Source organism: Pseudophryne corroboree, chromosome 5 (genome assembly GCF_028390025.1).
Source record: "Pseudophryne corroboree isolate aPseCor3 chromosome 5, aPseCor3.hap2, whole genome shotgun sequence".
Taxonomy (NCBI): Eukaryota; Metazoa; Chordata; class Amphibia; order Anura; family Myobatrachidae; genus Pseudophryne; species Pseudophryne corroboree.
In genome coordinates, this window is record NC_086448.1 from 273,501,000 (window position 1) to 273,524,892 (window position 23,893).

The 23,893-nt window shown below is 47.9% G+C and overlaps 1 protein-coding gene across 2 annotated transcripts in view; it reads left to right on the plus strand.

Annotated features, from left to right (window-relative positions):
* The window catches only part of SH3BP5 (SH3 domain binding protein 5), a 168,563-nt gene that overhangs the window by 65,169 nt on the left and 79,501 nt on the right, over window positions 1–23,893 (plus strand). For both annotated transcript variants that reach the window (XM_063922346.1, XM_063922345.1), the window contains exon 3: window positions 15,709–15,837. In XM_063922346.1, the coding sequence (XP_063778416.1) occupies window positions 15,709–15,837 (129 nt within the window). The remainder of the gene's footprint in view (window positions 1–15,708; window positions 15,838–23,893) is intronic.

A 23,893-nucleotide genomic window follows, 5' to 3' on the forward strand; every position in this document is an offset into this window, starting at 1 on the left:
AAAAGGGGTTTTATTTTTGGGGAGAAAAAGCAGCCAGTGTTTTGTTCCCCCATCAGATGAATAAATGAAGTGTGTAAAGAAGCGTGGTTTCCCCCGATAAGAAACTGGTAATTTCTAAAAAGTTACTGATGTCGTACCCTTTCCCGCCAGAGGATAGGTCACGTTGGGAGATATCCCTTAGGGTGGATAAGGCGCTCACACGTTTGTCAAAAGGTGGCACTGCCATCTTAGGATACGGCCACCTTGAAGGAACCTGCTGATAAAAAGCAGGAGGCGATCCTGAAGTCTGTATTTACACACTCGGGTTATATACTGAAACCTGCAATTGCCTCAGCATAAATAGTGCTGCTGCAGCGTGGTCTGATACCCTGTCAGATAATATTAATACACTAAGACAGGGATAATATTTTGCTAACATTGAGCATATTTAAGACGTTGCCTTATATATAAAGGATGCACAGAGGGATATTTGCCGGCTGGCATCCAGAATTAATGCAATGTCCATTCTGCCAGGAGGGTATTAGAAACCCGGCAGTGGACAGGTGATGCTGCCTTTAAAAGGCACATGAAGATTCTGCCTTATAAGGGTGAGGAATTGTTTGGGGATGGTCTCTGGGACCTCGTATCCACAGCAACAGCTGGGAAGGAAAAATTTTACCTCAGGTTTCCTCACAAAAGCCTAAGAAAGCACCGTATTTTCAGGTACAGTCCTTTCGGCTTCAGAAAAGCAAGCGGGTCAAAGGCGCTTCCTTTCTGCACAGAGACAAGGGAAGAAGGAAAAAGCTGCACCAGTCAGCCAGTTCCCAGGATCAAATATCTTCCCTCGCTTCCTCTGAGTCCACCGCATGACGCTGGGGCTCCACAGGTGGAGACAGGTGCGGTCGGGGCGCGTCTCGGGAACTGCAGGGACCAGGGGGCTTGCCCACAGGTGGATCCCTAGGTTCTGCAAGTAGTATCACAGGGATACAGGCTGGAGTTTGAGACGACTCCCCCTCGCCGTTGCCTCACATCAGCCTTGCCTGCTGCCCTCGGAGAAAGGTAGTACTTGCGGCAATTCACAAGCTGTACTTCCAGCAGGTGAAATCAAGGTACCCCTCCTTCAACAAGGCCGGGGTTACTTTTCCAAATAGATTGTGGTACTGAAACCAGACGGTTCGGTGAGACGCATTCTAAAATTGAAATCCTTGAACACTTATATACGAAGGTTCAAGTGCAAAATGGAATCGCTCAGGACGATTATTGCAAGCCTGGAAAATTTCAGGGTATCACTGGACATCAAGGATACTTACCTGCATGTCCCTATTTACCCTCTTCACCAGGTGTACCTCAAAATTGTGGTACAGGATTGTCATTACCAATTCCAGACGTTGCCGTTGGTCTGTCCCCGGCACCGAGGGTATTTACCAAGGTAATGGCCGAAGTACTTATCCCGTACTTGGACGATCTCCTTATAAAGGCGAGGTCCAGGGAGCAGTTGTTCGTCGGAGTAGCACTATCTCGGGAAGTGCTACAACAGCACGGCTGGATTCTGAATATTCCAAAGTCGCAGCTGGTTCCTACGACGCGTCTACTGTTCCTGGCTATGGTTCTGGACACAGAACAGGATAAAAAGGGTTTCTCCCGGAGGAGAAGTCCAAGGAGTTGGCGTCTCTAGACGGAGACCTCCTAATACAAATACAGGTATCGGTGCATCAATGCACGCGAGCCTTGGGAAAGAAGGTAGCTTCTTACGAAGAATTTCCATTCGCCAAGTCCCATGCAAGGATCTTCCAGTGGGATCTGTTGGACAAGTGGTCCGGGTCGCATCCTCAGATGCATCGGCGGATAACCCTGTCTCCAAGGGCCAGGGTGTCGCTGTGGTGGTGACTGCAGAGTGCTCATCTTCTAGGGGGCCGCAGATTCGGCATACAGGACTGGGTCCTGGTGACCACGGATGCCAGCCTTCAAGGCTGGGGGGCAATCACACAGGGAAGAAACTTCCAAGGCCTATGGAAAAGTCATGAGACTTCCCTACACATAAATGTTCTGGAACTATGGGCCATTTACAATGCCCTAAGTCAGGCTAGACCCCTGCTTCAACACCGGCCGGTGCTGATCCAGTCAGACAACATCACGGCGGTCGCTCATGTAAACCGACAGGGCGGCACAAGAAGCAAGATGGCGATGGCAGAAGCCACAAGGATTCTCCGATGGGCGGAAAATCATGTGTTAGCACTGTCAGCAGTGTTCATTCCCGGAGTGGACAACTGAGAAGCAGACTTTCTCAGCAGACACGACCTCCACCCGGGAGAGTGGGGACTTCATCCAGAAGTCTTCCAAATGATTGTACACCGTGGGGAAAGGCCACAGGTGGACAGGATGGCGTCCCGCCTCAACAAAAAGCTACAAAGATATTGCGCCAGGTCAAGGGACCCTCAGGCGATAGCTGTGGACGCTCTGGTAACACCGTGGGTGTACCAGTCGGTGTATGTGTTCCCTTCTCTGCCTCTCATACCCAGGGTAATGAGAATAATAAGAAGGAGAGGAGTAAGAACTATACTCATTGTTTCGGGTGGCCAAGAAGAGCTTGGTACCCAGAACTCCAAGAAATGATCTCAGAGGACCCATGGCCTCTGCCGCTCAGACAGGACCTGCTGCAGCAGGGGCCCTGTCTGTTCCAAGACTTACCGCGGCTGCGTTTGACGGCATGGCGGTTGAACGCCGGATCCTGAAGGAAAAGGGCATTCCGGAGGAAGTTATCCCTACGCTATTTAAAGCTAGGAAAGAAGTGAACGCAAACCATTATCACCGCATATGGCGGAAATATGTTGCGTGCTGTGAGGCCAGTAAGGCCCCAAAGGAGGAATTTCAGCTAGGTCGATTTCTGCACTTCCTACAAGTCAGAGGTGACTATGGGCCTAAAATTGGATTCCATTAAGGTCCAGATTTCGGCTCTATCGATTTTCTTCCAAAATAGAACTGGCTTCACTGCCTGAAGTTCAGACTTTTGTTAAGGGAGTGCTGCATAGTCAGCCCCCGTTTGTGCCTCCAGTGGCACAGTGGGATCTCAACGTAGTGTTGGATTTCCTGAAGTCGCATTTGAGTTGAGCCACTTAAATCCGTGGAGCTACAATACCTCATGTGGAAAGTGGTCATGCTGTGGGCCTTGGCGTCGGCCAGGCGTGTATCAGAATTGGCGGCTTTGTCAAAAGCCCTTATCTGTATTTTATATGGATAAGGCGGAATTGAGGATTCGTTCCCAATTCCTTCCTAAGGTGGTAGCAGTTTTTCATGTGAACCAACCTATTGTGGTGCCTGCGGCTACTTGGGACTTGGAGGATTCCAAGTTTCTGGACGTAGTCAGGGCCCTGAAAAGTATATGTTTCCAGGACGGCTGGAGTCAGGAAAACTGACTCGCTATTTATCCTGTATGCACCCAACAAGCTGGGTGCTCCTGCTTCTAAGCAGACTATTGCTCGCTGGATCTGTAGCACGATTCAACTTGCACATTCTGCGGCTGGACTGCCGCACCCTAAATCTGTGAAAGCCCATTCCACGAGGAAAGTGGGCTCTTCTTGGGCAGCTGCCCGAGGGGTCTCGGCTTTACAAATTTGCCGAGCTGTTACTTGGTCGGGTTCAAACACTCTTGCAAGAGTCTACAAGTTTGATACCCTGGCTGAGGAGGACCTAGAGTTTGCTCACTCAGTGCTGCAGAGTCATCCGCACTCTCCCGCCCGTTTGGGAGCTTTGGTATAATCCCCATGGTCCTTACGGAGTCCCCAGCATCCACTTAGGACGTTAGAGAAAATAAGATTTTACTCACCGGTAAATCTATTTCTCGTAGTCCGTAGTGGATGCTGGGCGCCCATCCCAAGTGCGGATTGTCTGCAATACTTGTTTATAGTTATTGCCTAACTAAAGGGTTATTGTTGAGCCATCTGTTGAGAGGCTCAGTTGTTATCATACTGTTAACTGGGTATAGTATCACGAGTTATACGGTGTGATTGGTGTGGCTGGTATGAGTCTTACCCGGGATTCAAAATCCTTCCTTATTGTGTCAGCTCTTCCGGGCACAGTATCCTAACTGAGGTCTGGAGGAGGGTCTTAGTGGGAGGAGCCAGTGCACACCAGGTAGTCCTAAAGCTTTCTTTAGTTGTGCCCAGTCTCCTGCGGAGCCGCTAATCCCCATGGTCCTTACGGAGTCCCCAGCATCCACTACGGACTACGAGAAATAGATTTACCGGTGAGTAAAATCTTATTTTATTCTGGTTTTATTTATTTTTCTTTTGTTTTTGTTTTCTTTAACATATCTACAATTATTTATGATCTACTGTTGGCTTATCATATAACTAGGTAAACCTGGATACAGCTAAACCCAGTTCCTAAAATAGTGCAGAGTTGTAAGCTGCTGTACTTTTAGGGGTACATGCTGTAATATTGTGTGCATCTCCAAGTAATTTGGCCGTCCGTGTAGAACAAATAATATAAATATCGTATGCCATTTATAGTCTTTTCCCCTCTTATTTATCAGTTTCTGTTTTTAGCTCATCATTACCATTTTGTGGATAGCCTGTGACCTATTTTAATGGGCATCCCTATAAAAAATACAGCAACCTGAAGCCAGTACCACAGGGGAAATAAATCAAATCTTAGAGATAGAGAAGTTGCCCATAGCAACTAGTCCACTTCTAGCTATCATTTATTTATCACAGTCTATAAAATGACATAAGCTGTTTGTTATGGACAACCACCGTCCTTACTCTCATGAAGGTTTTATAGAGTTCCCCCATATGTTTTATCAGAACCATACACTCTGCATTTCTGAATCACAGTGTATACAAAATGAAGGCGTACATTTGTGTACCCCATCTCTCTGCTTCTTATCTCAGCAGGCAGGAGATGTGGGACAGTATCTACTCCACAGACTGAGAGTTTGGGCTGTAACGTTATAGATCAACCTAGGGATGACCATCGATGATTCAAAATCATTGATGGTCTATGACCGATGTCACATACTTTTATCACCGATGGGGGATAAGCAGATGGTTTCCCTCCATCGATGGCTAGGCCTAAACAAATATTTATTTATTTATTTATTTTACAAGATGCTGGGACACGGAGCATAGCTCCGTCCCCGACACCCGTGAAGCCCCACCTCTGGACTGTGATTGGCCCACAGGCCTTTCACAGAAATAACAGAGATGGCCATCAATGAGAGAAACCATTGATGGTCTCCTATAACATAGTTAGTGATCATCGATGGCCACTCTCAGTTTTGCCATCGATGGCAAACACACCGATGGCCATCCCTAGATCAGCCTCATGGTGCTGACTGATGTTCTTGGAGTGCTGCACTGAATATTATATCCATAGTAGTTATTTACTAATGATGTGGGTAATGTATACACTAAGCAGACACTACTGCAGTATTATGCTTATATCTATATGTGTGAACTATGGGCCTTATTCAGGTTTGTAAGTAAAGCAAATTATTAAGCACCTGGGCAAAACTATGTTGCACTGCAGGTGGGGCAGGTGTAATGTGCAGAGAGATTTAGATTTGGGTGGGTTGTATTGTTTCTGTGCAGTGTAAATACTGGCTGCTTTATTTTTATACTGCATTTTAGATTTCAGTTTTAACACACCACACCCAAATCTATCTATCTCTGCACATGTTACATCTGCCCCAGCGGCGTAGTTTTGCCCAGTTGCTTGATAACTTACTTTACTTACAAAAATATATCAGGCCTCCATACTCTAACCATCCACATTGACTACATATGGGAATAGTAACCTGTGCAGCGGTAGCGGAGCGAGGCACCTTGCAAGAAGCATGGCGAGCAAAACGGTACACTGACTGGGGTCATGTGGTTAAACATACAAAATGACACACAAAAATAAAAAAACACACAAAAAAACCACCTGTGTCGACTATTTCCATGTCAACCTTTTTACTGTGTCGTCTTTTGTAGCTGTCAACCTTTCTAGGAATCTACTTTTTCCCTGTCAACTTATTGACCCAGTCGACCTTTTGACCATGGCGGCCATATAAGGTCAACCTGATGACTGCTGTCCTAATATTGCTCAACCTAATAATCCACACATCTACACTGGCATACAATTGCTGCTATTCTTATTGTGAACAGGCAGATTTCTGATGAGTATAGTACGGACAGTTGTATAAAGAGCAACAATGTATATATGTATTGGAAAGCTTTGCCTATTTGCACATTTAGCCAAAAGTATGACTTTAGACTAGTCTTAACGGACGTTTTTTTATTAATCCTACATAGGACCCTCTTTCGTTAGTTCAAAATAATAAATATTTTAAGGTAATTCCAAATTTGAAAAAAAAACAAAACTGTATTGAAATAAAAAATTTTTTCTGGATATTGCCAACTTTAAGGCCCATATAGACGGTCCGATGTGGAGAGATGTGTGGTGAGCGAACCGCTCAGCACACATCTCTCCCGCTGCTCAGCACAGCGCGATCTGTGCTGAGCGTGCGGGGGGAGATGGGGGGGGGGCGCTCATTTCACCCAGTGAGTGACCCGCTAGATTGGCCTGCATGCAGGCCAATCTAGCACCAGCGATACGCATCGCTATTGCTGTAGGGGGTACACACGGAGCGATAATGCTCGAATTCTAAGCAATCTAGTTAGATTGCTTAGAATATCGCTCCGTGAGTACCCCCCTTTAGATAGCGATAGGAAAAGAAGGATTACAGCAGTAAATGTACTACCACAATCCTTGCTAAAAAACCTGGGTTACATAAGCAAGGGGAAGGCTGACGCCGGAGATAACTAGTGAATAACTTCACTGGTGAAAAACGCTTTTCTCTCTCTTTCATGACCTGTAGGTATGTTGTAAATGGGTGGCTCACCCGTTGGCATACTCTCAGTGGCGGAACTAGCGAGCGGTGGGCCCAGGTGCGACAAAATTTTTTGCCCCCCCCCCATCCCATCCAAGTCCACCCCCTCACCCCCTGGAGAGGATCTGGTGAGGGGGACCTGCTCAGGGCCAGAGAAATGGATACCAAGCAACAGTGCCGTAACTAGACATTTTAGCACTGTGTGCAAGAAACGGCATCGGAGCCCCACCCCTGCATGCAAAACAGGGGCAGTGCGCGCCGTAGGCGTGCGCAAAAATACATAGTGGCATGGCTTCGTGGGGAAGGGGTGTGGCCACAAAATAATACCAATTCATAAAACGGTGCACAGTAGTCTCCATTATTCAAATTACGCCGTACAGTAGCACCACTACACCAGGTAGAGACCCTTTTACACCTTACGGCGGACAGATTCCTTTTTTTACACATTACAGCAGACAGCGTCCCCTTTTTACACATTACGGCAGACAGCGTCCCCCTTTTTACATACAACGACAGACAGCGTGCCCTTTTTACACATAGAGGCAGACAGCGTGCACTTTTTACACATTACGGCAGACAGCGTCCCCTTTTTACACATTACGGCAGACAGCGTCCCCTTTTTACACATTACGGCAGACAGCGTCCCCTTTTTACACATTATGCCAGACAGCGTCCCCCTTTTTACACATTACGGCAGGCAGATTCCCCCTTTTTACACGTTGCGGCAGACAGCGTCCTCTTTTTACACATCACGGCAGACAGATTCCCCCTTTTTACACATCACGTCAGGCAGATTCCCCCTTTTTACACATCACGTCAGGCAGATTCCCCCTTTTTACACATCACGTCAGGCAGATTCCCCCTTTTTACACATCACGTCAGGCAGATTCCCCCTTTTTACACATCACGTCAGGCAGATTCCCCCTTTTTACACGTTGCGGCAGACAGCGTCCTCTTTTTACACATCACGGCAGGCAGATTCCCCCTTTTTACACATCACGTCAGGCAGATTCCCCCTTTTTACACATTGCGTCAGGCAGATTCCCCCTTTTTACACATTGCGTCAGGCAGATTCCCCCTTTTTACACATTGCGTCAGGCAGATTCCCCCTTTTTACACATTACGGCAGGCAGATTCCCCCTTTTTTTTTTTTAAATTCAATACTTTTTATTTGATTTTACAGATTTTCATGAACATTTCACACAAGAACAGACAAACGTAACGTTACTCGTACATCCAATTGCATAAATCGATCGCCCAGGCATAGGGCGCATGGTGCATCATTTGTGTATATTAACACCCAAAACATGTGTTCTTAGATGAATTATATTTTGCGATTATCACATCTAAGCATAACATTTCCAACATAGATGTCAGCGTATTAGAACAAGCATAGTAGATCTCAATAAACCTCAGCAAGGCCGGCCGCGGGGCAACTACCCCCAGAATATACCTGGACATAGTAAGGAGAAAGACGCAAGGCTGGATTTATGCATCTTTGAAGTATTTAGATTCTATCCACCTGCCCCATATTGCACCCCATTTCCTCTCCACCTTCCTTGCCAGGAACACAAATTTTTCGTGTGCGACAGTTTCGTTGACCAAGGCTATCCAGGCCTTAACTGTCGGGGCCTCACCCGCCAGCCACAGCCGGGCTATACAAACTCTGGCTAAAGCACATAGGTTGACAACGTATCGTCTGCTAGGTGGGTCTAAAACTTCTTCATCTACTATCAACAGGGTACATAGGGCAGAAGTGCATATGGAGGAGGGGACCCCTGTATCACATATGGTACGTATGACAGCCATCCAGAATCGGGACACGACAGGACACATCCAAAGTAGATGCCAGAAATCAGCCGCCATGATTCCACACTTAGGGCATTGGGAGCTGTGAGTCCCCCCAATGTGTGCCAACCTGACCGGGGTCATATATACTCTATGCAAGATATATAGCTGTATTTGCTGATATCTGACAGAGGAAGTGGAAATCCGATGGGCACCCATAGCGGTACTCCATGCATCATCCGACAACATGCCCACATCCGATTCCCACCGTCCCCGGAGAGCAGTCAGAGGATCCGCATGATGTAGCTGCAGAACACGACCATATATCTTAGAAACCAAGTGACCTGAGTCTAGTGTCTGCAACATTAATTTGACAGGGGAGTCAACAAGGATCGGAGGACCATCCGGGAATTGGGTAGCCAAAGCGTGTCTTAGTTGAAGGAATCGGTAAAAGAACCCCGAGGGGACATTATGTGCCTGTTGAAGTTGTTGAAATGAGTTAAGGGTCCCGTCATTATATATATGTTTTAAGGAGTGCACTCCCCACCTACCCCACACTTCCCTGATCTGAAGTTGATTTAGTTCCGGTAACCCGTACGCATTATCCAATGGGGTATCAGGATCAATACCATGGCCTCGCATCACAGAATGCACCAATTTCCATATTAGGATAGATTGTTTAATCAGTGGCAGCGTGGACATCTTGACGCTACCACATAAGAGCAACTGCAAGGGAGAGCCCCCAGGGTATTCATGGTGCAACATCAGCGAGTGCAAAGCCAAGGCATCGAGGTCTGTAACCCACTCCCAAACATGCGCCAGCTGCGTCGCATAGTAATAAAAGCGGAAGTTGGGGAGAGCTAAACCCCCCATGTCCCAGATTCCCCCTTTTTACACATTGCGTCAGGCAGATTCCCCCTTTTTACACATTGCGTCAGGCAGAGTCCCCCTTTTTACACATTGCGTCAGGCAGATTCCCCCTTTTTACACATTGCGGCAAGCAGATTCCCTCTTTTTACACATTGCGGCAGACAGTCCCCCTTTTTGCACATGGAAAGACAGAAAGAAAGAAAGAAAGAAAGAATTATACTTACCCTCTCCGCTGGCTCAGGCTCATCTGTGCAGCATCTGATCACGATTCCTGTGCAGGAGAGAAGGAGGAGGAGGGAGGTGGAGAAGGGAGCCGCAGCAGCGCTGTGTTATTGGTGGAGGCGCTGCTGCTGCTGTCCCTCTGCTTCACTATAGGCTGTTCTCGGAAGACAGCCTATAGTGACAGCCTGGGTTTCGGTTAACTGCGAGCCTATGGGCACCGCCTCTACTCCTAAGTCCCCCTTGGTGGCTGCTAGAATGTCAGGGATGGTGTCAGTCTCTGGGTCATCCATCGGTGGGCAGCAGATTTCCACCGCCCCTATCTCCCTGGTGACATAGTTCTTTAACCTATTTATGTGGTAGGTACCCACCCGCTTCCCTGTTGGGTCTAGGGCAATAATGTAATCTACCTGGCCCTGCCGATCCACTACAGTATAAGGCCCTGCCCAGGTCGCCTGTAACTTATGCTTTCGGGCAGGTACTAGCACCATCATTTTCTGTCCAACCTCTAGCTCCCTTTCCTGTGCTCGTTGGTTATAGTACCGGCACTGTCTTTCCTGTGCGCCCAGGGTGTGGTCATGCGCAAGCTGCATCAGCCTCTGTAGTTTCTCCTTCATTTAGACTACATAGTCCAAGATGGGAACCTCAGGTTCCTGGAATGACCCTTCCCAGCTTTCCCTGACTAGATCAGGTGTCCCCTTACCCTTCAAGCATACAGTAACTCGAAAGGAGAAAATCCGGTTGAATCCTGCGGCACTTCGCGGTACGCGAATATCATCTGCTGTAAGGACTTCTCCCAGTCTCCCCCCTCCGATTCAGCAAATACCCGCAGCAACTGCTTTAGGGTCGAATTAAATCTCTCACAGAGACCATTTGTCTGGGGGTGATAAGGGGTGGTACGTAAGGTATGGACCCCAAAGTTGTCCCATACTGTCTGCAGCAAATCCCCTTGAAACTGCGTACCCCGATCAGTCACCACTACTTGGGGAAATCCTACGCAACTAAAAATATCCATAAGGGCCTGGGCGATATGTTCAGCATCTATGAATGCCAGTGCCACTGCCTCAGGGTATCTAGTCGCATAATCAACTACAGTCAGTATGCATTTCTTTCCTGTTCTGCTCGGCTTCTTAAAAGGCCCCACAATGTCCATGGCCACTCTCTTAAATGGCTCACTTATGACAGGCATGGGTTGTAGGGGCACCCGGCGTGGGGGTCCCCCGAGGCGTTGGCAGACCTCACATGACTCTATACTGTTTTACCTCCTGATTAACCCCAGGCCAGAAAATATGTTGCAACAGCCAGGCACGGGTTTTTCCGAACCTCTAAGTGGCCTGCTAACGGAATGTCATGGGCAAGGGCCAGCAACCAGGCACGGTTTTGAGGTGAAAAAACCAAAGACAGAAACAAATCTGCTTAAAGCGCCTGGAAATATTAATAAGTGGTTCAAACAACAATGGGGCGTAGCCAAAAAGGCACTGTGTATGTGCCTCTGGTATTTTATGCAAAGAAGAAAGAAAAAAGATTGGCTGCGCCTACAGTGTTGTTAGTATACCAAAATTATGGAGAGCTGACAACCAAAATATATAAAAAAGATATATTTATTAAAATAATAATAATAGTAACATACCAATGAAAGACCATTACACAAATATAAAAAACTTGTAAATTTGTATATACTCTGAATTACCGTAAATATATCTAATGAACGATATCCACAGATTAAAATGGTTAAAGCAATGTATTGAATGTTAACTCAGTGTAGATTCAATTTTTAAACAGTGTTACAAATCCACGTCATTAATGTTACATGCTTATTAAAATTGTATCGCTTAAGAGAAATAACTTAATAGCAAATCTAGCTACAGGTGCAGAGGCAACATGCACACTCTAGCTAGTAAAAACATAGAGATCCCAACAGAAAAATTATAACAATTAGTAATAATGTATATTTGATCTGTCCTGGGGCTATATACACCGAGCGTCCTCGGTGAAGTCCACTAAGGCCCACTGAATTATTTGACCAAAGAAAAAAAATGAGCTAAATTGCTCTGGCAAGGGCTGCTGTATATTTACCGGCGTCTTTGAAATGATTTATCCAGAATCTTCAAGTAGTCTCCCAAGGACTAGGGGAAATCCTTTTAGTGCCCACTTAGATGAAATGACCAGTATTGGTAGTCAGAGATGCTGCTGACTAGCTGGATACGCCGTGCAATAGCTGTGGCCAGGGACGCCGTAAGTTGGTTACTTGCACGGAAAGACCTCTGGTAGCTGTGAGCACCGTAATATAGCTCTGGCCGTGGTCGTCCTTAATTGCAGGGAGAAACCTCTGCTGGCTGTAGACGCCGTGCAATGGCGCTGGCCGAAGCCGCCGTTTGTTGCAGGGATTTCATCAGGGAAAAGGCAGCTGCTGGAAATATAAATTGAAGTGCTGGGTGATAACGTTAGCCGGAGCAGCCTCTTGCAAGTGGAGGGGGATCTTCTGTAGAATAACGGGACGTGTCCCCGTATGATCGATACCAATGGATAGAGTTCAGTGATCGGTAATCAGAGTTAGGGGAGGAGCCTAACGCGTTTCGTCACGAATCACGTGACTTTTTCAAAGGAATCTATACTGTTTTACCTCCTGATTAACCCCAGGCCAGAAAATATGTTGCAACAGCCGGGCACGGGTTTTTCCGAACCTCTAAGTGGCCTGCTAACGGAATGTCATGGGCAAGGGCCAGCAACCAGGCACGGTTTTGAGGTGGAACAATCAACTGTTTTCCTAGGACCCCAGGCTGTAATAGGTCTGCTTTTGCCGGCACCCGGTACAGTCTCTCCTCCTCCCACATAATGCAGTCCTCCTGAGGCCCACAATCTGTTCGTCCCGCTGCCCTGCGGAGGCTAGCTAGAAAGGGGTCAGCCCGTTGGGCTTCCCTAAATGCTACCCTATCCACTTCCCCCAGAATCTCATCACAGTCAGGCAAGTCTGGTACAGGGTTACTCACCGCCGACGGTTCAGGGTTTGTGGATGTCGTTTTCACTGAGACTCCTGGTGCTGGCATGAGAGGGTCCTCATGCACGGTCTCCAAAGCCTGTGCTTGGCTTCGGGTGATAGCTCCCACAAAGTAACTAGCCAATCCAGCACCCAGATCGTTGCCCAGAATAACGTGAGTGGGTAATCCATCCAAAAGTCCCACATTTACCTCTCCAGAGTCCAGGCCCCAGTCCAGGTGTACCCTTGCCATAGGTATCACAGTGATCTGCCCTCCTGCCATGGAGATTTTAACCTTCCGTTTCTTCAGTAGTTGACAGGAGGGAATTAATTCTGGCCAGATAAGGGTGATAGAAGCTCCAGAGTATCTCAACCCTTGCAGCTCCTTCCCATTAACTTTTACAGGTTGTAGGTGAGTCTTCATATAATCCGGGGTGGCTTTCCCAATAGCTGCTACCACCTCTACTTGGTATGCTACTTCCTCCGCCTCTGGCGCATCAGGAAAGTAGTACCCTCCCTCTCTCCAAATGATTCGTGGCACACCGCCAACCGCGACACGGCAGCTTGGGCACCTGGGAATGGCTGTCTTACCCGTGTACAGTTTCGTAGTAAATGCCCCACCTAGTCACAGTTGTTGCAGATCCGGCTTCCAGGTGATGCTTGTCCCAGAGGCCTTGAATTTCTGGCTAGGGAAGCTGGGGTATGTATTGGGGCCGGCCGGTGAGGGGGCAATGGTAGATCACGATCCTGCTGGGCCCGTCGGAGGGTTGTCCTCTCCTCTGTATTGGCACCTCTCCACCGAGGTCTATTAACTGTGAACTCATCTGCTAGGTGTGCTGCTTTTTCCGGAGTGGTAGGGTTCCGGTCTGCCACCCACTCCCTGATCGCTGGAGTCATCTTGTTTAGCAACTGCTCCAAAATAAAAGCATTTTTAATGTCTGCTACAGTAATGGCCTTCTTCAAGGCCAGCCACTTATCACAGTTCCTCCGCAGCAAGTTACTGAACTCTATAAATGAGGCATCTCCTTTCTGTGCTATAGACCGGAATTTTATGCGATACGATTCAGCGGTCACCGCATATCTGGCAAGCAGCACACTCCGTACCTCCTCATATACCAGGAACTGCTCTGGACTCAGGGCATGGCATGCCTCCAGTGCCCACCCTCTCAGACTGGGGAACAAATATCGAAGCCACTCTGCCGCCTCAATTCTATGCATGGTCATAACAGATTCAAACATCGGCAGAGGAGTATCAATATCCGAACTGGCCTCATCAAAAGGTGGGACCTCATTATACCTCAGCCGGGATGTCTACCTTATCGCTACTGCCGGGGCGGTTATTGCCCCCAATGTGGCTCCCAGTACTGATGCTCCTTGTCTTAGTGCGGCCAGCAACTCCTGCAACTGATCTGTACTTCCAACGCAGTTCCAGTGGTTCCTTGACCCTCGGCCTGCTCTGGAATGCAGTCCTCATCATCCTCCTGCCCAGGGTGTTCTTAGTCCCATTCCGCTAGCTTTGCCATTAAGACCGCTCTGGTGTCCGATGCATTAAACTCAATCCATCTTGTTCGACAGAGGTCCTGTAGTTGGTCCTTCTTGCGGTAGCATAGCAGGGCGGAATCCATTGCCTGCCGTGGTTTATTCCTTTTTGCTGGTGTCTTGAGTGATCCCACTGCTGCCGCCAAATGTGAAGATATCGGGTTCCACATCACTCAAGCTTGGTGGTAGACGAAAAACCAACCGTGGTTTATTGACAGAATAGGCTATAACACAGTTCAGCACACTTCTGTAATCCAATTCTACATGACGATTCCCTCTTGGAACTCCTGACAGAACACAACATTCTCCCCTTACCACAGCTCACACTCTCTGTCCCGCAGTCGAGGTCACGACCCTAGTCTATAGCAGGGCGGAATCCATTGCCTGCCGTGGTTTATTCCTTTTTGCTGGTGTCTTTGAGTGATCCCACTGCTGCCGCCAAATGTGAAGATATCGGGTTCCACATCACTCAAGCTTGGTGGTAGACGAAAAACCAACCGTGGTTTATTGACAGAATAGGCTATAACACAGTTCAGCACACTTCTGTAATCCAATTCTACATGACGATTCCCTCTTGGAACTCCTGACAGAACACAACATTCTCCCCTTACCACAGCTCACACTCTCTGTCCCGCAGTTGAGGTCACGACCCTAGTCTATACCCCCCCCCCCTGTCTATGCCACACACAAGCAGGTCAGTGAGGGTGTCACAGAGGAGTGGAGACGAGGTGTCTGGGTTCCTGCACGCAATGGGGTGTATATGATCAGATTATCTGCAGGCCCACACGTAACCGGTTTACTGTTTAATTTGCTCATTTTACTCCCATCTGATTGTGCAGCTAGGGGACTTAAATTACAATGGATTTACTTAACTATATTACACAACTCTGGCCTCCACTTATACTGTTAACAGTTACATTGCATACAGTATAATAAAAAAACCTACATCTTCCATATATAGCAGATAAACATAACTGTACACTGTAACAATAACATCATACAATATAATACAATATTGCCTAGTATATAGCCAAATACAGATTGGCAATTAGTGTAGTCCATGGGATTGGACCAGGACTAGGGAAGTAATTGCGTGTCTTTTACCACTGTGCGACAGAACGCGCCGGCTGTGTCGTTACACCCTGCAGCAGTTTTAGCGTGGCCAAATAGCAAAACTGTAGCAGGGCATGCTGGCATGTGTAGTTCAACAACAGCTGGAGGGCCAAAAGTTCCCCATTCCTGCTGTAAATGAAGAATTGCCACTTCTGCATAAAGTTTAATTAAATTAATTTAAAATTATCAACAAATGCAGATTCTAAAAGGTTTTTTTTTTTTCTATTCTGTTTCTTTCACTAAGCCTCATACTTGGACAAGGAAGGTGTTGTTTCATAGGAAGGAAAGGAAATCTATCCATCTGTTCCTTCCTTTTGTATGTCAGTGTTTAATATGTATATATGTATTTCAGGATGCCAGACAGAGGTTCCGCTCTGTGCTGACAGAAGCCACCCTGAAGTTGGAAGAGATGGTAAAGAAGATCGGAAAATCTGTGGAAGATTCCAAGCCATATTGGGAAGCCAGGAAAGTGGCCAGGCAGGTATGTAAGGGATGTCCCCACTGAGGTACACTGCAGATCCACATTCATTTACATACAGTGCCTGGAGATGACTGAGGAAATGTTTTGAAGGCATTGATTACTGACACACAGAATTTCAGAACGTTTGATCTCTAAAGTAAACTATAGAGACTTATGTCTAATCCTTAATAGTCCTGTCACATGAACAGGATGGCACAGAAAGTAGAACTGATTTGTTTTAAGGGATGATGTAATAGTTTTTTGAAGAAAATAAATGTGTTTAGTAGGAGGTTTCTCATTTTCCTTGAGCATGAAATATTAATTACAATCTGTCCCTGAATCCTAAGGGATTGTGGTTTATATCCTGGTGGTCAGGATCCCAGCGGTCTGAAAACGGACGCCAGGATCCCGACTGCCGAGAATGCCGACAGCTGCGCCAGGGCTATTCCCACTCGTGGGTGTCCCGCAAGGGGCTTTCTAGCTCTCGCCCCGCTGCTGGCATTCTGGCGGCTGGGATCCAGGTGTCAGTATTCTGACCTCCGGGATCCCGGCAGCCAGGATTCCATCCCCAACCCGTTTTCATGAATACTCAATGAAAATGTCATGCTTTCCAGCATTAGTTCAGATCTAAATCGGATAGGAGCGGTGTGCTTGCCAAATGTTGGGGCATGCTGTATAAACTGGGGATATGCCTAAAGCTTCTGAAGCCCTGTCCCACTCCAAACCCATACTTCCCTCTCTTTGCCTAAAAAGACTGTTTAGCAGGTTGAACTAAGGTGCAAGCTGGTGAAAAAGGTAAGACAAGTTATCGCCACTCAGGGTTGTTGTGCCTAAACTGGGGCAGCTGGTAGGTCGCAACTGTAAAGCACAACTGAACATGTCCGTGTGTGAGTGTGTGTATATATATACAGTATGTATATATACAGTATGTATATATGTGTGTGTATGTATGTGTATATATATATATTTCTCTGACGTCCTAGTGGATGCTGGGTACTCCGTAAGGACCATGGGGAATAGACGGGCTCCGCAGGAGACTGGGCACTCTAAAGAAAAGATTAGGTACTACATCTGGTGTGCACTGGCTCCTCCCTCTATGCCCCTCCTCCAGACCCCAGTTAGAATCTGTGCCCGGCCAGAGCTGGTTGCACACTAGGGGCTCTCCTGAGCTTCCTAGAAAGAAAAGTATTTGTTAGGTTTTTTATTTTCATTGAGATCTGCTGGCAACAGACTCACTGCTACGTGGGACTTAGGGGAGAGAAGCAAACCTACCTGCTTGCAGCTAGCTTGTGCTTCTAGGCTACTGGACACCATTAGCTCCAGAGGGATCGAACACAGGGCCCGACCTCGAACGTCCGTTCCCAGAGCCGCGCCGCCGTCCCCCTTGCAGAGCCAGAAGACGGAAGAAACCGGAGGAAATCGGCGGCTGAAGACTTCGGTCTTCATTAAGGTAGCGCACAGCACTGCAGCTGTGCGCCATTGCTCCCTATGCACACCACACACTCCGGTCACTGATGGGTGCAGGGCGCTGGGGGGGGGGGGCGCCCTGGGCAGCAATTAGAGTACCTTACATGGCAAAAAGCACATAATACAGTCTAATAAACTGTATATGTGCATAATCCCCCGCCATAAAAGTATATAAAAAAGCTGGAGAAGTCCACCGAGAAGGGGGCGGGGCTATCTTCCTCAGCACATTGGCGCCATTTTCTCTTCACAGCTCCGCTGGAAGACAGCTCCCCAGGCTCTCCCCTGCAGTTTCCAGGCTCAAAGGGTAAAAAAGAGAGGGGGGGGCACTAAATTTAGGCGCAAACTGAGTATATTAAGCAGCTATAGGGAAAAATCACTTTTGTTAGTGTAAATCCCTGTTTATATAGCGCTGTGGTGTGTGCTGGCATACTCTCTCTCTGTCTCCCCAACGGACTTTGTGGGGTCCTGTCCTCAGTCAGCATTCCCTGTGTGTGTGCGGTGTGTCGGTACGGCTGTGTCGACATGTTTGATGAGGGGGGTTACGTGGAGGCGGAGCAGGAGCCGATAAGTGTGATGTCACCCCCTGCGGGGCCGACACCGGAGTGGATGGATATGTGGAAGGTTTTAACCGACCGTGTCAACTCCTTACATAAAAGGTTTGACGACGTGACAACCATGGGACAGTCGGCATCTCAGCCCGCGCCTGCCCAGGCGTCTCAGAGGCCATCAGGGGCTCAAAAACGCCCGCTAGCTCAGATGGCAGACACAGATGTCGACACGGAGTCTGACTCCAGTGTCGACGAAGATGAGACAAATGTACAGTCCACAAGGGCCATCCGATGTATGATTACGGCTATGAAAGATGTTTTACACATTTCTGACATAAACCCGGTTACCACAAAAAAAGGGTATTATGTTTGGGGAGAAAAAGCAGCCTGTGACTTTTCCCTCATCTGATGAGTTAAATGAATTGTGTGAGGAAGCATGGTGTTCCCCTGATAAGAAACTAGTAATTTCTAAGAGGTTACTGATGGCGTACCCTTTCCCGCCAACGGATAGGTTACGATGGGAAACGTCCCCTAGGGTGGACAAGGCGCTCACTTGCTTATCTAAAAGGGTGGCACTGCCGTCTCAGGATACGGCCGCCTTAAAGGAGCCTGCAGATAGAAAGCAGGAGGCTATCCTGAAGTCTGCATATACACACTCAGGTACTATACTAAGACCTGCAATTGCTTCGGCATGGATGTGTAGTGCTGCAGCAGCATGGTCTGATACCCTGTCAGACAACATTGATACCCTCGACAGGGACACTATTTTGCTAACTATAGAGCATATAAAGGACGTAGTCTTATATATGAGGGATGCACAGAGGGACATTTGCCGGCTGGCATCCAGAATTAATGCGATGTCCATTTCTGCCAGGAGAGTATTATGGACTCGGCAGTGGACAGGTGATGCCGATTCTAAAAGGCACATGGAGGTTTTGCCTTATAAGGGTGAGGAATTGTTTGGGGACGGTCTCTCGGACCTTGTATCCTCAGCGACAGCTGGGAAGTCGACTTTTTTACCTCACGTTCCCTCACAGCCTAAGAAAGCACCGTATTACCAAGTACAGTCCTTTCGGCCTCAGAAAGGCAAGCGTGTCAGAGGCGCATCCTTTCTGCCCAGAGGCAGGGGAAGAGGAAAGAAGCTGCATCAGACAGCCAGTTCCCAGGAACAAAAATCCTCCCCTGCTTCCACAAAATCCACCGCATGACGCTGGGGCTCCACAGGTGGAGCCAGGTGCGGTGGGGGCGCGTCTCCGGAACTTCAGCGACCAGTGGGTTCGCTCACAGGTGGATCTCTGGGTACTACAAGTGGTATCTTAGGGATACAAGCTGGAGTTCGAGGCGACTCCCCCTCGCCGTTACCTCAAATCAGCCTTGCCAGCCACTCCCAAGGAAAGGGAGGTAGTACTGGCGGCAATTCACAAGCTGTACCTCCAGCAGGTGATAATCAAAGTTCCCCTCCTTCAACAGGGACGGGGTTACTATTCCACAATGTTTGTGGTAACGAAACCAGACGGTTCGGTGAGACCCATTCTAAATTTGAAATCCTTGAACACTTATATAAGGAAGTTCAAGTTCAAAATGGAATCGCTCAGGGCGGTTATTGCAAGCCTGGAAGAGGGGGATTACATGGTATCACTGGACATCAAGGATGCTTACCTACATGTCCCCATTTACCCACCTCACCAGGTGTACCTCCGATTTGTGGTACAGGACTGCCATTACCAATTCCAGACGTTGCCGTTTGGTCTGTCCACGGCACCGAGGGTATTTACCAAGGTAATGGCCGAAATGATGATACTCCTTCGAAAGAAGGGAGTTATAATTATCCCGTACTTGGACGATCTCCTTTATAAAGGCGAGGTCCAGGGAGCAGTTGTTGGTCAGAGTAGCACTATCTCAGGAAGTACTACAACAGCACGGCTGGATTCTGAATATCCCGAAGTCGCAGCTGGTTCCTACGACGCGTCTGCTGTTCCTGGGTATGATTCTGGACACAGAACAGAAGAAGGTGTTTCTCCCGGAGGAGAAGGCCAAGGAGTTGTCATCTCTGGTCAGAGACCTCCTAAAACCAAAACAGGTGTCGGTGCATCACTGCACGCGAGTCCTGGGAAAGATGGTAGCTTCTTACGAGGCAATTCCATTCGGCAGGTTCCATGCAAGGATCTTTCAGTGGGATCTGTTAGACAAGTGGTCCGGATCGCATCTTCAGATGCATCGGTTGATCACCCTGTCCCCGAGGGCCAGGGTGTCTCTGCTGGCATACAGGACTGGGTCCTGGTGACCACGGATGCAAGCCTCCGAGGTTGGGGGGCAGTCACGCAGGGAAGAAACTTCCAAGGACAATGGTCGAGTCAGGAAGCTTCCCTACACATAAACATTCTGGAACTAAGGGCCATTTACAATGCCCTAAGTCAGGCAAAACCCCTGCTTCAAAACCAACCGGTGCTGCTTCAGTCAGACAAAATCACGGCGGTCGCCCATGTAAACCGACAGGGCGGCACAAGAAGCAGGATGGCGATGGCAGAAGCCACAAGGATTCTCCGATGGGCGGAAAATCACGTGATAGCACTGTCAGCAGTGTTCATTCCGGGAGTGGACAACTGGGAAGCAGACTTCCCCACCCGGGAGAGTGGGGACTTCATCCAGAAGTCTTCCAGCTGATTGTAAATCGTTGGGAAAGGCCACAGGTGGACATGATGGCGTCCCGCCTCAACAAAAAGCTAAAAAGATATTGCGCCAGGTCAAGGGACCCTCAGGTGATAGCTGCGGACGCTCTAGTGACACCGTGGGTGTACCAGTCGGTTTATGTGTTCCCTCCTCTTCCTTTCATACCAAAGGTACTGAGGATAATAAGAAAGAGAGGAGTAAGAACTATACTCATCGTTCCGGATTGGACAAGAAGAACTTGATACCCGGAACTACAAGAAATGATCTCAGAGGACCCTTGGCCTCTGCCTCTCAGACAGGACCTGCTACAGCAGGGGCCCTGTCTGTTCCAAGACTTACCGCGGCTGCGTTTGACGGCATGGCGGTTGAACGCCGGATCCTGATGGAAAAGGGCATTCCGGTTGAAGTCATTCCTACGCTGATAAAAGCTAGGAAGGATGTGACAGCAAAACATTATCACCGCATATGGCGAAAATATGTGGCTTGGTGTGAGGCTATGAAGGCCCCAACGGAAGAATTTCAGCTGGGTCGATTTCTGCACTTCCTACAGTCAGGAGTGACTATGGGCCTAAAATTGGGATCCATTAAAGTCCAGATTTCGGCCCTGTCTATTTTCTTTAAAAAAGAACTGGCTTCACTGCCTGAAGTTCAGATGTTTGTTAAGGGAGTGCTGCATATTCAGCCCCCTTTTGTGCCCCCAGTGGCACCTTGGGATCTCAACGTTGTGTTGGATTTCCTAAAATCACATTGGTTTGAGCCACTTCAGACCGTGGATTTGAAATATCTCACGTGGAAAGTGGTCATGCTTTTGGCCTTGGCTTCGGCTAGGCGTGTGTCAGAGTTGGCGGCTTTGTCATGCAAAAGCCCCTATCTGATCTTCCATATGGACAGGGCAGAATTGAGGACTGGTCCCCAATTTCTCCCTAAGGTGGTATCAGCGTTCCATTTGAACCAACCTATTGTGGTGCCTGCGGCTGCTCGGGACTTGGAGGCCTCCAAGTTGCTGGATGTTGTCCGGGCCCTGAAAATCTATGTTTCCAGGACGGCTAGAGTCAGAAAAACTGACTCGCTGTTTATCCTGCATGCACCCAACAAGCTGGGTGCTCCTGCTTCAAAGCAGACTATTGCTCGCTGGATCTGTTGCACGATTCAACTTGCACATTCTGCGGCTGGACTGCCGCATCCTAAATCAATCAAAGCCCATTCCACGAGGAAGGTGGGCTCTTCTTGGGCGGCTGCCCGAGGGGTCTCGGCTTTACAACTTTGCCGAGCTGCTACCTGGTCGGTATCAAACACGTTTGCAAAATTCTACAAGTTTGATACCCTGGCTGCGGAGGACCTTGAGTTTGCTCACTCGGTGCTGCAGAGTCATCCGCACTCTCCCGCCCGTTTGGGAGCTTTGGTATAATCCCCATGGTCCTTACGGAGTACCCAGCATCCACTAGGACGTCAGAGAAAATAAGATTTTACTCACTGGTAAATCTATTTCTCGTAGTCCGTAGTGGATGCTGGGAGCCCGTCCCAAGTGCGGAATTCTGCAATACTTGTATATAGTTAATGCTTAACTATAGGGTTTTTTGTTCTGAGCCATCAGTTTAATGAGGCTCAGTTGTTGTTCATACTGTTAACTGGGTATAATTATCACAAGTTGTACGGTGTGAATTGGTGTGGCTGGTATGAGTCTTACCCTGGATTCCAAATCCTTTCCTAGTAATGTCAGCTCTTTCGGGCACAGTTTCCCTAACTGAGGTCTGGAGGAGGGGCATAGAGGGAGGAGCCAGTGCACACCAGATGTAGTACCTAATCTTTTCTTTAGAGTGCCCAGTCTCCTGCGGAGCCCGTCTATTCCCCATGGTCCTTACGGAGTACCCAGCATCCACTACGGACTACGAGAAATAGATTTACCGGTGAGTAAAATCTTATTTTATATATATATATATATATATATATATATATATATATAATATTTTATGTTACAGCCTTGTTCCAAAATGGAATAAATTAATTTTTTCCCTCAAAATTCTACACACATTATCCCATAATGACAACGTGAAAAAAGTTTTTTTTTTTTAGATTTTACAAATGTATTAAAAATAAAAAACTAAGAAATCACATGTACATAAGTATTCACAGCCTTTGCTCAATGGGGGTCATTCCGAGTTGATCGCTCACTGACGTTTTTCGCAGCACTGCGAACAGGTTACTACTGCGCATGCATATGCACCGCAATGCGCACACGCGTCGTATGGGTACAAAGCAGATCGTTGCTGGGTGATGGATTTAATGAAGAATCCATTCGCACAACCGATTGCAAGGAGATTGACAGGAAGAGGGCGTTTATGGGTGTCAACTGACCATTTTCAGGGAGTGTTTGGAAAAACGTAGGCGTGTCCAGGTGTTTGCAGGGCGGGTGTCTGATGTCAATTCCGAGACCAAAAAGACTGAAGTGATCGCAAGGGCTGAGTAAGTCCAGAGCTACTCAGAAACTGCAAAAAACGTTTTCGTCCCGCTCGGCTGCACACGCGTTCGCACCCTTGCAAAGCGAAAACACACTCCCCCTTGAGCGACGACTATGCGTTTGCACGGCTGCTAAAAGTAGCTAGCGAGCGATCAACTCAGAATGACCTCCTATGTCTTTTGTTGATGCACCTTTGGCAGCAATTACAGCCTCAAGTTTTTTTGAATATGATGCCACAAGCTTGGCACACCTATCTTTGGCGAGTTTCGCCCATTCCTCTTTGCAGCACCTCTCAAGCTCCATCAGGTTGGATGGGAAGCGTCTGTGCACAGCCATTTTCAGATCTCTCCAGAGATGTTCAACCGGATTCAAGTCTGGGCTCTGGCTTGGCCACTCAGGGACATTCACAGAGTGGTCCTGAAGCCACTCCTTTGATATCTTGGCTGTGTGCTTAGGGTCGTTGTCTTGCTCAAAGATGAACCATCGCCCCAGTCTGAGGTCAAGAGCGTTCTTGAGCAGGTTTTCATCCAGGATGTCTCTGTACATTGCTGCATTCATCTTTCCCTCTATCCTGACTAGTCTCCCAGTTTCTGCCACTGAAAAACATCCCCACAGCATGATGCTGCCACCACCATGCTTCACTCTAGAGATGGTATTGGCCTGGTGATGAGCGGTGCCTGGTTTCCTCCAAACATGACGCCTGGCATTCACGCCAAAGAGTTCAATCTTTGTCTCGGACAATTCATTTTGACTAAATGCTTGGTTTGTGCTCAGACATTCACTGTCAAGTGTGGGACCTTATATAGACAGGTGTGTGCCTTTCCAAATCATGAATTTACCACAGGTGGACTCCAATTAAGCTGTAGGAACATCTCAAGGATGATCAGTGGAAACAGGATGCACGTAAGGTCAATTATGAGCTTCATGGCAAAGG